The 12,709-nt window shown below is 42.6% G+C and overlaps 1 protein-coding gene and 1 non-coding gene across 2 annotated transcripts in view; both read left to right on the top strand.

Moving 5' to 3' along the window:
- Positions 1-12,709, top strand: part of RPS6KB1 (ribosomal protein S6 kinase B1) — a 49,130-nt gene that overhangs the window by 2,577 nt on the left and 33,844 nt on the right. Inside the window, exon 2 of the mRNA XM_049771776.1 lies at positions 12,470-12,519. Within this exon, the coding sequence (XP_049627733.1) occupies positions 12,470-12,519 (50 nt within the window). The remainder of the gene's footprint in view (positions 1-12,469; positions 12,520-12,709) is intronic.
- On the top strand, positions 11,370-11,476 carry LOC126025089 (U6 spliceosomal RNA). Its single transcript, XR_007501140.1, has one exon. It is a non-coding gene; the product is annotated as a U6 spliceosomal RNA (small nuclear RNA).

Here is a 12,709-nt window from a genome sequence, read left to right as displayed (position 1 = left end):
CCCCTGAGCAATGCCGGGTGTGGCCCAAAAACCAAAAACCAAAAAAAAAAACAACCCAAAAAAAAAAAACCAAAAAACCATATTATGTGTTGGAATCTTGATGGAACTATTATTTTTTCCGGTATTTGGGCCATACTCTGCAGCGCTCAGGGGTTACTCCTGGCTCTGTGCTCAGAAATCGCTCCTGGCAGGCTCAGGGGACCATATGGGATGCTGGGGCTTAAACCCAGATCAGTCCTGGTTCATCTGCGTGCAAGGCAAACAAACGCACTATTGCTGAGCTATTGCTCCGGCTCCTGGATGGGACTATTTTGGCCTATTCCTAGACATTAGTTTTGCTAGGTACAAGCAAATAAGATTTGAGAAGGTATGAAGAGACCAAATAAATTGGTGAATATAAGAAAGAAAGGGGCTGGAGCAATAGTGCAGCAGTATGGCATTTGCCTTGCATGCTGCTGACCCAGCATGGACCTCGGTTTGATCCTAGTGTCCCATATGGTCCCCCCCAAACAGGAGCGATTTCTGAGCGCATAGCCAGGGGTAACCCCTGAGTGTCACCAGGAGTGACCCCAAAACCAAAAAAAAAAATAAAAAGAGTGAAAGAAATATGATTACAGTTTTCGGGAGAGGAAACTTGGGGAAGGAGCTAAGGTCATTGTAGAGGAGTTTGAAGAGTAGGCCCAAGAAAATATTTTACTTATGCTTTTGGAGTTGAAGAATTTTTAAAAAATTTTTAATTTATTTATTTTGGTTTTTGGGTCACACCCGGCAGCGCTCAGGGGTTACTCCTGACTCTACACTCAGAAATCACTCCTGGCAAGCTCGGGGGACCATATGGGATGCCGGGATTCGAACTACTGACCTTCTGCATGCAAGACAAACGCTTTACCTCCATGCTATCTCTCTGGCCCCTTTATTTATTGATTAATTGATTGTGTTTTAGGCCACACCCACTGATGCTCAGGGGTTTCTGCACTCAGAAATCAGGCTGGCGACCATATGGGATGCCGGAAATCAAACCGGGTCCCTCCCGGGTCGGCTGCATGCAAAGCAAACACTCTACTGCTGTGCTATCTCTCTAGCCTAAATTGAAGAAATTTAAAAATAATTTTTGTTTTTATTTTTGTGCCATATCCAGAGGTTCTCGGTGCTTACTCCTGGAGGGATCATTCCTGGCAAGCTCAGGGAACCATAAGTATTACCAGGGATCTGATCCAGGTTGTCCTTCTGCAAGATGAGCACTCTACTTGCTGTACCATCATTCTGGCCCCCCCATGGGTTATTCCTGGCTCTGTGCTCAGAGGTCTCTCCTGACAGGCTCGGGGGACCATATGGGATGCAGGATTTGAATCATGGTTCGTCCTGTTTTGGCCGTGTGCAAGGCAAACGCCTTACCACTGTGCTATTGCTCCAGCCCCCTCCCCCCAAAATTTTTTGAGTGTGTTATTCAAAGAGGTGTTTCCAGGTGGACTCTTGGAGAGTAATTGAGTGGCCATCCACAGGAAATTTTAGTGATATCTAGGTTTTTCAAAAATAAAATTTAAGAGTTGGAGTGAAAGTATAGCAAGTAAGGTACTTACATTGTGTACATCTCCGTCCTGGCCATGCTTGGAGACTGTATAGGATTCTGGAGAGCCAATCCAGGTCAGCCACATGCTAGGCAAGAGCCCTACCTGCTGTACTACTGCTCTTGCCCCACAAATTTTTCAAAAACCTTTATGCATATCAAAGTAATCTCACTTCTTCATTTTTTCCTTTTTTTGTTTTTTTGGGCCATACTTGACAGTGTGTGTGGTCTATTTCCTATGAGGTGCTTAGGGGTCATTCCCAATAGTGTCTAGGAGACTATATGATGCTGGGAGCCAAATCTATTCTCCCATATACAAAAGCATATCCTCCATCTCTTTGAGCTATCTTCTAACCTTGGCTTTCTTTTTATATAAAGGAAACTCCGTTGATAGTTGGAGTGTCCTCTGACTCAAATCGGCAGGCTTCATTACACAGCTTCATCATAGCACTTGCTAGTGCACATTGTTCATAATGTACCTTTATGGTATGTCAAAAGTGAATTTAGGAGCAAGAGCAATAGTACAACCGGCAGGGCTTTTGCCTTGCACACAGTGAATGTGGGTTCAGTCTCCGGCACCCTATTTGGTTTCCCAAGTCCCACTAGGAGTGAGCCCTGAGAAGCACAGGGCATGACCCCAAAACTAACAAAAGTGAATTTAAATCCCTTTAGCCATACTCACTATGTTTGTGACCTAGAATAAATTGCTTAATCTCTCTCTTACACTTTTTTCTTCTCTGTAAAGTGAGAATTTTGTGAGATAAAGTATTGAAAGTATTCTTAAAATACCCTGGCATAGGGGCCAGAGAGATAGCATGGAGGTAAGGCGGTTTACCTTTCTTGTTTTTTTTCCTTTTTTTTTTTTTTTTTTTTTTTTTTTTTTATTTTTGGCCCACAACTGGAGTTGCTCAGGGATTACTCCTGGCTGTCTGCTCAGAAATAGCTCCTGGCAGGCATGGGGGACCATATGGGACACCGGGATTCGAACCAACCACCTTAGGTCCTGGATCAGCTGCTTGCAAGGCAAACGCCGCTGTGCTATCTCTCCGGGCCCGGCGTTTACCTTTCATGCAGAAGGTCATCGGTTTGAATCCCAGCGTCCCATATGGTCCCCCGTGCCTGCCAGGAGCAATTTCTGAGCCAGGAAAAACCCCTGAGCATTGCAGGGTGTGATCCAAAAACCACAAAAAAAAAAAAAAAAAAAAAAAAAAAAAAAAACCTGGCATATTAAGCAGTTAGCAGATTCACAGAAAATTTAGCTTGTCAGTGTTACTCCTTGCCAAGGAACCAATCATTCAAGTTTACCCTTATCTCATATCTAGTGTCTTCATAATAAGTAGTATACTTTACAATGGATACTGCAGTTTTAGAATGTACTGCCTTTTTTGTTGCTGTTTTATTTTCTTATTATTTTTAGGGGGTGTTATATTTGCTGGTGTTTGGAGGCTACTCCTGATTCTCTTCCTGGGAGTCATTCCTGCCAGTGCTTGAATTGTTGGGAATTGTTGAAAGTGTTGGTAGGCCCGGAGAGATAGCACAGCGACGTTTGCTTTGCAAGCAGCCGATCCAGGACCTAAGGTGGTTGGTTCGAATTCCGGTGTCCCATATGGTCCCCCAACAGCCAGGAGTAACCCCTGAGCACCGCCGGGTGTGGCCCAAAAACCAAACCAAAAAAAAAAAAAAAAGAAAGTGTTGGGAATTGAATCCAAGGCTCCTGAATGCAGAACATGCAGTACAACTTTTTGAGCCTTATTTTCCCACCCAAACACACTTATTTCCCTCTCCCCCATGTATAACTAACTGGTCCTGGGCTGGTGACATAGGTCAAAGGGACTATATGGTGGTGCTCTGGAGACCATATGGGAAGCTGGGGATTGAACCCAAGTCAACTGTGTGCAAAGCAACTGCCCTATTCTGTATTATCTCTCCAATCCCTGAATCCCTGCTATTCCCTGCTATTGTCTTATAAACATCCTGATTGAGTGCCTTCAGAGGACAATGTTAGAACCTATGGGAAGAAAGATTGGGGGATGGTGCAGTATATATCTGTTTTGTCATTTCAGTTGGCGTAGATTGGTGAATTGTAGCTAAAGAAGAGTTTTTCTGTGGAGGTTTTCATTGGACTATGAGAATGTTAGGAACCTCTGCTTTTCTAGTGACATAAAGTTGAAGGGATAATAGAAAACTTTCCATCAAATTTTAGTTTACTAAATTAAAAAATATTTTTACTACTAAATTAAAACTCGAAATAATTAGACTATTATTCCTTTCCATGCCTCTCATATTTTGGTGGGCCTATGCAAACAACAATTGCCACTCTAACACCGTTTTTACTGTGCTCCTTTGACTCTAATCCTTAAAACGCACCCACTTAAAATTTGAGGTTAACTTAAGCTAATATGCATGTACATGGAAATGTAAAAAATTCTATGCCTCTAATGTTTAAGGAGTTACGTAAGTTTGATGGCTTTAGATTGCCTTGTGTGCTGTTAAGAAATATTATAATGTGCTACAATCTGGGAACTTGAGGGACAAAGTAATTGCACATGGATTCTGTTTTATTTATCTTGACTTTCTTTGGTGAAAGTTCAAAGTTAAGATATCAGCAAGGGGACTTCTTCTGAGAATTATGTTATGGGTGATTGTCCTTCCACTGTAACTTTACCTTATCCTCCTTCTTTGCATCTTTTGTTCTCATAATTCAAAATAAAAAAATTATAAAAAATTGGGCCCGGAGAGATAGCACAGCGGTGTTTGCCTTGCAAGCAGCCAATCCAGGACCAAAGGTGGTTGGTTCGAATCCCGGTGTCCCATATGGTCCCCCGTGCCTGCCAGGAGCTATTTCTGAGCAGACAGCCAGGAGTAACCCCTGAGCATCGCCGGGTGTGACCCAAAAACCAAAAAAAAAAAAAAAATATATATATATATATATAACAATTATATATTAAAAAGGAAATCATAAGAGAAAAAAAAAGAAATAATCAGACTATGAGTTTCAGATTTTTTATTTTCACTTAGCAATAGGGATAAAATGGTATTGCTTTGATAAAGTGGTATATTGCAGTATTCATGGTTATAAAAATTATAGGAAAATATTATCATTACTTATTTTGCATAGTAATACATTACCATAAAGCTTTATTTATTTATTTATTTATTTATTTATTTATTTATTTATTTATTTGGTTTTTGGGCCACACCTGGCAGTGCTCAGGGCTTATTCCTGGCTGGCTGCTCAGAAATAGCTCCTGGCAGGCACGGGGGACCATATGGGACACCGGGATTCAAACCAACCAACTTAGGTCCTGGGTCGGCTGCTTGCAAGGCAAACACCACTGTGCTATCTCTCCGGCCCCTCATAAAGCATTGTTAAAGCATTTTTAATAGTCTTAAGATTTTGGCAAGGTTTACCCCTTTTTTAAACGTATCTAAATTACAATTACTGAATCTTACTTATTCATTTTTGTTTTGGAGCCACACCCAGTCGTGCTCAGGACTTGCTCCTAGCTCTGTGTAGGGATCATTTCTTGGGGTCTTGGGAGACCATATCAAATTTGAGTTAGCTTTGTGCAAGGCAAGCACCTTACAGTATATTTTTTATTATATATTTTTTTCTTTTTTAATATTTTGGTGTTGCAACTATATCCAGCAGTGCTCAGGAGCTGCTGCTCCTGGTCCAGTGTTAGCTCCATGCAGTGCTGAGTGTTGAATCTGGGCCTCTCCCATGTGCTCAGCCTTTGAGCGCTCTGTCCTTAACATTGTATCTTGAATAGTAAACTAAATGAACTTTATTCCTATTCTCCTTTGTGGGTTATTGTGTTGGCATATACACACAAAACATTGGGTGGATCATTAAGATTAAGGCAACAGGATGGGGCCAGAGTGATAACACAGTGGTAAGGCGTTTGTCTAGCACACGGCCAACACAGGATGGACCCTGGTTCGAATCCCAGCATCCTATATAGTTCCCCAAGCCTGCTAGGAGCGACTTCTGAGCGCAAAGCCAGGAGTAACCCCTGAATGCCGCCGGATGTGACCCAAAAAAAACCAAAAACAAAAAAAAGATTAAGGCAACTGGAGAAAAGAAACTGAAGAGAATTTTAGGGGAAAGAACTTTTAATATGTATTATATGTTAGTTTGATGCTTCTGTGTAGAACTTTCTAAAAGTAGTATCAACTAGCATGTAAAAACCGTTTCTGTTCTAGCGGGTAATAGTAGGCAGTTATAAGTGCAGATGCAGGTGGTAAGTATTACAGGCCTGGCTGGTTTGGGGAAGTAAATATCAGCCACAGGGCACATATTTCTAGGTGGCTTAGAAGTTATAGTTTAGTGTTAACTACTCTGAGCTCTTTAATTTGGAATTAAGTTAAACTTATATTAAAGAAAAACAATTACATAATACTACTTTTTATCACAACGGAGAGAAGTTAGTCTTTTGTTTTTAACTCGATCAGAGATGATTATAGGAAGAACCAGACAGACAGACAGACACACGCCCGTGCATACAAACTTACACACATGTGCACATGCACTCACCCCTCTTTGACTATAACCATACTTCTCTTACACAAAATAAACCTAAGATTTTTACCTATCAGGGGACTAGAGCAATGGTACAGCAGGTAAAGTGCTTTCCTGGGATGTGACTGACTTGCGTTTATTCCTTGACATCTCATATAGTCCTCTGAGCACCACTAGGGGTGATAACTGAGTATAGAGCCAAGAGTAATTCCTTGAGCATTGCCAGGTGTGGTTCCAAAATTTAAAAAAAAATTGCCTATGGGGCCGGCGAGGTGTCTGCCTTGCAAGCGCTAGTTAAGGAAGGACCGCTGTTCGATCCCCTGGCGTCCCATATGGTCCCCCCAAGCCAGGGGCAATTTCTGAGCCCTTAGCCAGGAGTAACCCCTGAGCATCAAATGGGTGTGGCCCAAAAAACAAAACAAAAAAAATTGCCTATCAATTGGCTTTAGTTTAATAGTAAACACACATCCCTGTGTTAGACCTCATCCTGCCTTTCAACACCAGGAACCAGTTATGACAAAAGTCTAGTGTTGGGACAGGGGAGGCATGCACATTAAGTGTTTATTGTTTAAGAGTACAATAGGTTTTATCCCCATACTCTTTCATTGTTGTGATGACCCAGAATAACCCACACCGGGAACTCACTGGCTGTCACACTCTTGTGTGACTGACTAGTTGTGACGTCAGACATATTCTAGTTGTAATGCTTTGGTGTTATACAGGGCTTATGGGCAATTCCACTCATGGTGTTTCTGCTCATAACCAGACTATATTACTTGAGGGTAGGTTGGGTGGGTGGAGGGTTTGAATCTATATGTGTGTATATTTCTATTTTTACTAGGGGTGGTGCCCATAGGTATGGGGACACTTTAGTAGTGATGGCATGGTGCTGACCAGTGGTGCTTGTGGGCCGTAAGGGCCACACCAGATGGTGTTCAGAAGGCCTGCAATACGTAGTGCCTCATACATGCTTGGCATGTACTCTAGGACTTGAACACTACTGCAGGTTTTATGTTTAAAAAATAAACATACTTTGGGGGCCGGATAGTTAGCACAGTGGTAGGGTGTTTGCCTTGCATGCAGCCAACCCAGGATGGACCCGGGTTTGATTCCCAGGATCCCATATGGTTCCCCAAGGCTGCCAGGAGCGATTTCTGAGCACAGCCAGGAATAATCCTAGTGTACCCTGATGTGACCCAAACTCCACCTCCAAAAAAAAAAAAAACCACTTTGTTTTTAATTAGTTACTGAATTACAGTTACTCATGATTGGGTTTCAGGCATACAGTGTTTCAAAACTAATCTCTTCACCTTTTCCTTTCATTTTTGTTTGTTTCTGAGCTATATCCAGCAGCTCTCAGGGGTTACTCCTGGCTCTGCACTCAGAAGTTACTCCTGGCATGCTCTTCCGACCTTAAGGGATGTTGGGATCAAACCTGGTCAAACTCTTGCAAGGCAAATCCCTACTACCCATAGTACTATTGCTTTGACCCCTCTTCTACTACCCCTCCTCTCATTTGCCTCTCACCTACCTATCAGCCTATATGAGAGGCTCTTATTATCATTTTTGTTACTGTGGTTTACAAAGTACTGTTGCTGATAGGGTTTCAAGAATAGCACTTAGGGCTGGAGCCATAGCACAGTGGTAGGGTGTTTGCCTTGCATGCTGCCAACCCAGGATAGACCAGGTTTCAATCCCCAGCATCCCATGTGGTCCCCCAAGCCTGCCAGGAGCAATTTCTGAGCGCCACCAGGTGTGGCCCAAAAACCCCTTCAAAAAAAAAAATCAAACATAGCACTCTACTTTCAACTCCCCTCCCCCGGGTTGAACATTCTTTGTCTTATCTCCCAAACTGCAGCAAGTGGCAAGCTTCCTGCTGAAGATCAGTTCTTTTTTTTTTTTTTTTTTTTTTTTTTTTGGTTTTTGGGCCACACCCAGTAATGCTCAGGGGTTACTCCTGGCTATGTGCTCAGGGGTTACTCCTGGCTATGTGCTCAGAAGTTGCTCCTGGCTTGGGGGACCATATGGGACACCGGGGGATCGAACCGCGGTCCGTCCAAGGTTAGCGCAGGCAAGGCAGGCACCTTACCTTTAGCGCCACCGCCCGGCCCCTGAAGATCAGTTCTTAAGTTCTTTGTTTCCCCTGCCTTTGGACATTTGTTATTCCAGTATTACTTTGCTTTATATCTTGAGCATGAGATATTGTAATACTGTGTTGGTCCCTCTCTCACTAATTTCTTTTTCTTTTATTTTGGTTTTTGGGTTACACTTGATGGTGCTCAGGGATTACTCCTGGCTCTGCACTCAAAATTTACTCCTGGCAGGCTCGGAAGACACCATCAGTCCTGGGTCAGCTGTGTGCAAGGCAAAAGCCCTACCTCTGTGCTATCTCTCCAGCCCCTCTCTCACTAATTTCATTCAGCATGATAATCCCCATGTTCTCTCATGTAGTAGCAGATTTCATGACATAACTTAAGGCCAAGTAGTATTTCATTCTTTACATGTACCATAATTTCCTTATCCAGTCATCTATCATGGACATTTTGGTTGTTTCCAGATTTTGGCTGTTGTGGATATGTTGTAAGGAACATAGGGGCTCAAATATATTTATTTATTTATTTATTTATTTTTGGACCCTTGCAGTATATCCCAAGAAGTAGAATTGCTGAGTCAAATTGGAACTCAGGTCCTAAAAAAATTTTTTTTTTTTGCCATATTCATCACTGCTCATATGTTACTTCTGGCTCTGTGCTTAGGAGTTACTTCTGGTGGTCTTGGGGGGCCATATGTGATGCCAGGGATCAGACCTGAGTCAGCCATGTCAAATGCCCTCCCCACTGTACTATCACCCTGGTCCCTCAATTCCTAGATTTTTTTGTTTATTTTTGGGCCACACCCAGTGGTGTGCAGTGTTATTTCTGACTGTCTAGAAAGCACTTCTGGCAAGCTGGGGGACCATATAGGATACTGGGGATCGAACCCAGTCAGCTGGCAAACACCATCCCTGCTGTGCTATTGCTCTGGCTCCAATTCCTAGATTTCTTTTAGGAATTGTTGTGCTTGTTCTTTTTGTTTGTATGTTTTGTTTTGGTGTCATACACAACAACTCAGGCATTACTTTTGCCTCTGCACTCAGGAATCACTCCTGGAAGTTCTTGGGGGATTATACGTGATTCCAGGGATCGAACTCAAGTTTGATCTGCAAACCAGGCAAGCATCTAGTGACTGTACTATCTCTTTTGCCCCTAAAGAACGAAAGTATTTTATAGTTTTATCTTCTGGATTTTCTTTTATCTTTTATTCTTTTCTTTATTTGGATTTTGGGCTAAACTTGGTGATAATGAGGGCTTATTCCTTCTCTGCATTCAGTAATTACAACTAGTGGTGTTTGGCGGGAATCATATGGAATTGAACCTGGGTCAGCTGTGTGCAAGAAGATACTACTGCTGCAGCCCTGCTTTTAACTTTGTTGGTAGTCATTTAAAGCACAAAATTTACGGGTGAACAAGATTAATTTAAAGACTAATTTGTGGGGCCGGAGAGATAGCATGGAGGTAAGGCGTTTGCCTTTCATGCAGAAGGACGGCAGTTCGAATCTCGGCATCCCATATGGTCCCCTGTGACTGCCAGGGGTGATTTCTGAGCATAGAGCCAGGAGTAACCCCTGAACGCTGCCGGGTGTGACCCAAAAACCAAACCAAACCAAACCAAACAAAACAAAACAAAAACAAAAACCAAAAGACTAATTTGTGCCTTTGGTGAGGTTTTATTTTTGTTTTGTTAGTTTTTTGTTTTGGGGCTTTGCCTGATGGTGCTGCAGTAGCAAGGATTGAAACTGGGACTCCATCTTGCAAAGCTTGAGCTCCAATTTATGAACTCCCTCTCTTAGCTAGCTGATAATGTTTTAAGAAATCTTAGCTTGGGGTCAGAGAGAATGTTATCACTTGCTTTTCATCTTATTGATAGAGGTTCCATCCTTGGCACCCCAGATAGTCTCCTGAGCACCTCCAGGAGTAATCCCTGAGCACTGCTGGCTGTGGCCCCCAAACACAAACTCATAACCCAAAAAGAAAAATCTTGGCTTACCTCAAATCATGAAGATTTATTCCCTCTTGGGTTTCTTCTTTATTATTTAGCTTTATAGTTGGAGCTCGTAAATTTTGGTCTGTTTTCCGTCCTTTGTTGTTTTGTTTCTGGGCCACAGCTGGTGGTGCCAGTAGGACCATATGCAGTGCTGGGAATCAACCAGGGTAGGCTCTGTGCAGGGCAAGTGCCTTAACCTTTACTCTCTCTCTAGCCCTCTGTTGTCCACAGCAAAGCTCAGGGGTTTACTCTTGACTGCACTCAGGAATTAGTCCAAGGTTGTGCTTGGGAGACCAGACAGGGGTCTCAAACTCGCGGCCCTCCGAAAAACATCTTGTGGCCCTGCCGTAGAGGAATCTTTTTTTGTTTTGTTTTGTTTTAGTTGTTTGGGTCACACCCCCCAATGTTCAAGGCTTACTACTGACTTTGCACTCAAGGATCACCCCGACTTTGCATCCTGCGGCCCGCAGGTGAATTGAGTTTGAGACCCCTGCCATATGGGATGCTGGGAATGAAATGTGGATTGGTTAGATGCAGGGAAATTGCTCTCACCACTGTAATATCTCTCCATCTCCGTGTTGCATCTTTTGTGTTAATTTATATATATTGGTTAGAGAGGAGTCCAAAGCAGTATTTTTTTTTACATGTAGATATCCAGTTATACCAGTATCACTCAGCAGGCTTTATTTATTTATTTGGTGTTGGGATGTCACTCTTGACTTACTCTTACTCCCTAGACCAGTGATGGCTAACCTTTTTGAGCCCGAGTGCCCAAACTGCCGCACAATGGCCAGTCCGACCCTGTTGCTAGGTGAGCTGCAAAGCAGACACCGGCACACTTGCCTCCTTCCGCCACGCCACGCATCTTTTTTTAGTTTGTTTGTTTTTGGGCCACACCCATTTGACGCTCAGGGGTTACTCCTGGCTATGCGCTCAGAAATCGCCCCTGGCTTGGGGGAACCATATGGGACGCCGGGGGAATCGAACCACGGTCCGTCCTACGCTAGCGCTTGCAAGGCACCTTCCCGGCCCCCACGCCGCATATCTTAATTGTGGACCTTCCCGTGTGCCAGCTGCAAGGTCTTCATGTGCCACCGTTGGCACGTGTGCCATAGGTTTGCCATCGAGGTCTTAAAGGCCTAGACTGTCTTTATCCCATTGAATTGTATTAGCATCCTTGTCAGAAATTACTTGACTGTGCTCGCTTCGGCAGCACATATACTAAAATTGGAACGATACAGAGAAGATTAGCATGGCTCCTGCGCAAGGATGACACGCAAATTCGTGAAGTGTTCCATATTAAAAAAAAAAAAAGAAATTACTTGACTATAAATAAGGATTTAAATCTGAACTCAGTTCTATTTCATTGATTTGATCTTTTTTTTTTTTTTTGGTTTTTGGGTCACACCCGACAGCACTCAGGGCTTACGCCTGGCTTTATGCTCAGAAATCTCTCCTGGCAGGCTCGGGGACCATATGGGATGCCAGGATTTGAACCACCGACCTTCTGCATGCAAGTTAAACACCTTACCTCCATACTATCTCTCTGACCCCGTACCTGTTTGATCTTGATCTTAAGCCAGTACCACATTATCTTTTTTTTTTTAGTTTTTGGGCAAAACCTGGTGATGCTCAGGGGTTACTTCTAGCTATGCAGTCAGAAATCGCTCCTGTCTTGGGGGACCATCTGGGACGCCAGGGGATCGAACCGTGGTCTGTCCTAGACTAGCGCCGGCAAGGCAGATGCCTTACTGCTTGTACCACCACTCCGGCCCCATTACCACATTATCTTGACAGGGTATAGTTAGAAGTCTGTAAGGATAGGGGCCGGAATGATAGTACAGTGGGTAGGGCACTTGCCTTGCATACAGTCGACCTGGGTTTGATCCTTAGCACCCCATTTACTCCCTGTGCCTTTCAGAAGTGATCTCTGAGCTCAGAGCCAGGAGTAAGCCCTGAGCACCTCTGGGTGTCGGCCAAAAACAAAACAAAAGAGAAAGAAATCTGTAAGAATAGAACCTGTAGAAATAATTTGATAGTAATTTATAATAATGTAGTAACTGTAGTTTCACAGTACATACAATGCAATTTTTGAACAAATAGAATTTCTCAAGGAAAAATCACTGATGGTGTCTGTGGTGTTAGTTGTCATATAAAATTAAGTGTTATACCCATAGTATTGCTTCTGTACCTTAATTTATCACTGCATTTGCCTGTTATTCGAGTATATCTAATTTTTAAGCTGGTTCAATTAATGTTTATGAAATTATTCATTAAAACTTTTAAACATTTTTCAGGGTCAATTAAATGAAAGCATGGACCATGGGGGAGTTGGACCATATGAACTGTAAGTTTATATGAAAATATTTGATTATACTGTCTTCTTTACTAGTACATTATTTCATTTCTAGTTCATAATATATGTGATACCAATAATCAGTTATATATTTAATCATATTTGTAAGAATATTTGTAGGCTTAGTTTTTTGATTTTTGGCACCAAATAATAAAGTATGCTTTTTAACATGTTTGGATTT

This window comes from Suncus etruscus, chromosome 1 (genome assembly GCF_024139225.1).
Source record: "Suncus etruscus isolate mSunEtr1 chromosome 1, mSunEtr1.pri.cur, whole genome shotgun sequence".
In the NCBI taxonomy this organism is placed as follows: Eukaryota; Metazoa; Chordata; class Mammalia; order Eulipotyphla; family Soricidae; genus Suncus; species Suncus etruscus.
Note: the sequence above shows the minus strand (reverse complement) of the source record. Positions and strands in the feature narration are given on the sequence as shown.